Below are 3,278 nucleotides of genomic sequence, written 5' to 3'. Positions count from 1 at the left end.
GCCGCAAGCCGCGCCTGCCGCCCGCTCCTGACCTCACTGTCTTCCGTGTGCCCGGACTGCAGCTCAAGGTAAAACAAAACTATGAAATAATAACTATTACACAAAAACATTAAACCATTATATCTTTACTAAAAAAATTTCAACAAAAAGTTTATACCTACAACATACTTTAAGCCATTTTTTTCTTGAGTTAAGTAAATTGAAAAAAAAAAATCGCTCTTCAAGAAAATGGCAAAATACAAGTCAATGGTAAAGAAATATGGTTGCTATCGTGACTTTTTTCATTTTGAGTTGTGGTATTTGCAATTGAAAATTTTGCGGAATGTAAACAATAAAATAAAGTCTGATGTCTTGTCTTAAATGTCCAGGTGCATTACGAGTCCAAAACCCTGCCGGAGGAGGTGTCGCTGCCGCTGGGGCTGGCGGCGCGCAAGCTGGCCACCAAGAAGGCGGCGCTCTTCGCCTGGATCACGCTGCAGAGCATCCCCGAGGAGACCATCATCAGCCCGCACATACTGGAGTTCCTGGAGCAGACGCTCGAGCCCATACCCACAAAGGCTTCCTTCTCAGCGCCAACACCAGGTTTGAAATTTTATTTTCATTTTGAATACTGTTCTAAAAGAAAAGTGTACAATCAGGGAAACTGGCGGTGGTCTAAAAAGTAATAGTCGTTTAACCGATTTTTCCGTATTAAGACGACATGGAATAATAACCAATCGGTTTTTAAAGCATATTAGAAAAGTGGTATGGTAATAACTTTATCTGTCCTTTAACTCACTGTTATTTAATTATTTGTTAGAGATGGAGTCTGCAAATACAAGGCGAAACGGAATATGCATTTTTTTAACATTCCTACTGAGATAACCAGAAAAATATTGACATGAAAAAAACAACCATAGAGCTAAAAAAATAAAAGTTCTATATTGTCATCCTGACCTAGGGACTATCCTAAGTTAGGGCAGCCAGAAGTTAGGGTGGAGCCTACTCCAGCCCCTCAGTGCGGACGTATAGTGGTGATGGAGTGTAGATTGTGGTGGTCCTTGTGCAGAGGGCGAGAGCTCGCCGCGCGCGCGCTCGGGGGCGTCGTACGGCCAATACGTGTACGCCTCCTTCCCCGTGGACGTGATCGTGCACTTCCACACGCGGCCCTCCGCCTTCCGCTTCAGCTGCCTGCCCGCCTCGCGCGTCGAGTGCCTGCTGCAGCTGCCCAGCCTGCGCATCGTCTTCAGCTCCAAGCGCGCCGGCGACGAGTCAGTGCACCACCACACCAACACCCCACCAACACCCTACCTACTGACACGCTAGTTCCTACCGCGATATTTCATTTGGTTATAGCTTGGGTTAAGAAGCTCTAAGCTTTTTTATGTAAAGTGAGGTGGCCAACGAATAAGCGGTCACCTGACTCCAAAATAGAAAAGCGAACGCTACCCATAGACATCCTCAATTACAGATGCATTGCTTACCTTTACTAGACGTAAACATAAAAAGGATATTTCCCCTGCTATGCGGCTGCACCGTCAATTCCACTTTCTCTTCCCATCCCTTAAAAATAAAAAGGTATAAAGGGAAAGGAACTAAAGACAGGTCTCTAGCACTCATTAGTCACTGACAATTCTTGTCTTGTACGATATGGCCATTTGTATACTAATTCCGCCATTATGGTGTTTGGCAGTAATTGGTGTGCCATTATTTAATTTGACTAGCAAGTGTATACTATATAAATGCGTGTTTATGATGACAGGGAAATGGCGGAGCCCGCGGTGGCGATGGGCGGGCTGAGCGTGACAGGGTGCCTGGCGGACTTCTCAGTGTACATCTTCCACCCCTACGGCGGCAAGAAGTCCAGCCTCAAGGAGGCGCAGTGGTCGCCCCTCGCCGACACCGAGCGCAAGGACTCGCTCAGCGTCAACGTGGAGTTCGTCAAGTTCCACCTCTCCCGCTCCCGCAAGCTGGACTTCCACACAGACCAGGACCACTCCAAGGCCACCGTTAGGTTCTCAAGTGAGTGCCATTTCGTGTCAGACAAAGATGGGTAACTTATAAACAGTAGGTGCAAAAGAGATAGACATATACAGCGCATGTAACCGATGTATGTTGGCAGCGATCGTCGACGTGGGCTCCGCGTGGTTTAAATACGACATGCGGCGTCTGGGCGAGATCCTCGCGTTCCCGAAGGCGTGGTACCGGCGCAGCATCGTGCGCCGCATGTTCCTCGGCGACGTCAGCGTGCACCACGACAGACACGACAGGCACGAGCGACACGACAGGCATGACAGACACGACCGCCATGACAGACATGCGCACGCGCAGACAGGGTTAGTGAAAACCTTTATGGTTAATTGTTTCGGAAAATGTTCCCTTCGTTTGGTATTGAAAATAACCCGTGTTCCAGATCAAGCAACAACGCCCCCGTGTCGCCCGTACTGCCGCAGAGAGAGAAAGCGAAGACTGTTGAAACACCAAAGCTTAAAGGTAACTCTTACAGCTCTTATTATAAAACTATAAACTTAAGTCACAAAATATTAATATGACGTGTATTATTTCAGAGAGTACAGGAGACAGTGGTGGTGGAGGGGCGGCGTGGGAGACACTGGTGCTGTTCGCGGTCAACTTCACGCGACTCAACGTGCACATGAACATGGGTAACGTCATGGGCAATGTCAGGTCGGTGCACCCACACTTAGTGTGTACTCAGTTAGGGCAGAGTGTAGAGTGTGTGTGTGTGTGCAGCTGGCAGAGCCGGTCGCTGGGCGCGTCGGGCCGGCTGAGCATCGGCAGCACGCACCGCCGCCACATGGTGGTGCGCGTCGAGCTCGGCGCCTCCGCGCTGGACGCGCGCGCCGGCATCGTCGGCGGCGCCATCTCCCTCGCCGCACTGCGCGCACACCGTAAATACTGATAAACTCATTTGTAGCACTCACATGCTAGCTAAATATTACAAGATTTTTGTTACTTTAATGTTTCTTTTAAAAATTCCAGATAAGCTTGAACAAGTATGTGCTATGCTATAGTTGAATAACGGGATTAAAACCCTAGACCCCAACATCGGTAGTCTGTATACCAAAACTATTGGCGATAAAGATCCAATAATGTTAAAAATGTGTCAAATATAGGTTTTTCGATATTATCTATTCAATGTTTTATTAACAAGATTACATATTTACGTTATATTTTGCAGTGCACATAGAGGAGGAGCCGGGCTGCAACCCGGGACACGTGCTGGGCGTGCAGCTGGCCGCGCTGGAGCTGCGCCTCGAGTACATGGGCACGGCGGCGCT

General features: G+C 48.5%; 1 protein-coding gene across 1 annotated transcript in view; it reads left to right on the top strand.

Moving 5' to 3' along the window:
- Window positions 1-3,278, top strand: part of LOC106101270 (uncharacterized protein KIAA1109) — a 25,358-nt gene that overhangs the window by 17,858 nt on the left and 4,222 nt on the right. The window contains exons 25-33 of the mRNA XM_013280435.1: window positions 9-68; window positions 369-582; window positions 1,049-1,250; window positions 1,742-2,001; window positions 2,102-2,315; window positions 2,393-2,472; window positions 2,547-2,664; window positions 2,731-2,888; window positions 3,179-3,270. Of these exons, the coding sequence (XP_013135889.1) occupies window positions 9-68; window positions 369-582; window positions 1,049-1,250; window positions 1,742-2,001; window positions 2,102-2,315; window positions 2,393-2,472; window positions 2,547-2,664; window positions 2,731-2,888; window positions 3,179-3,270 (1,398 nt within the window). The remainder of the gene's footprint in view (window positions 1-8; window positions 69-368; window positions 583-1,048; window positions 1,251-1,741; window positions 2,002-2,101; window positions 2,316-2,392; window positions 2,473-2,546; window positions 2,665-2,730; window positions 2,889-3,178; window positions 3,271-3,278) is intronic.

The sequence above is a fragment of the Papilio polytes genome, unplaced genomic scaffold (assembly GCF_000836215.1).
Source record: "Papilio polytes unplaced genomic scaffold, Ppol_1.0 DF823991.1, whole genome shotgun sequence".
NCBI lineage: Eukaryota > Metazoa > Arthropoda > Insecta > Lepidoptera > Papilionidae > Papilio > Papilio polytes.
This window is presented reverse-complemented; position numbering and strand designations above follow the sequence as displayed.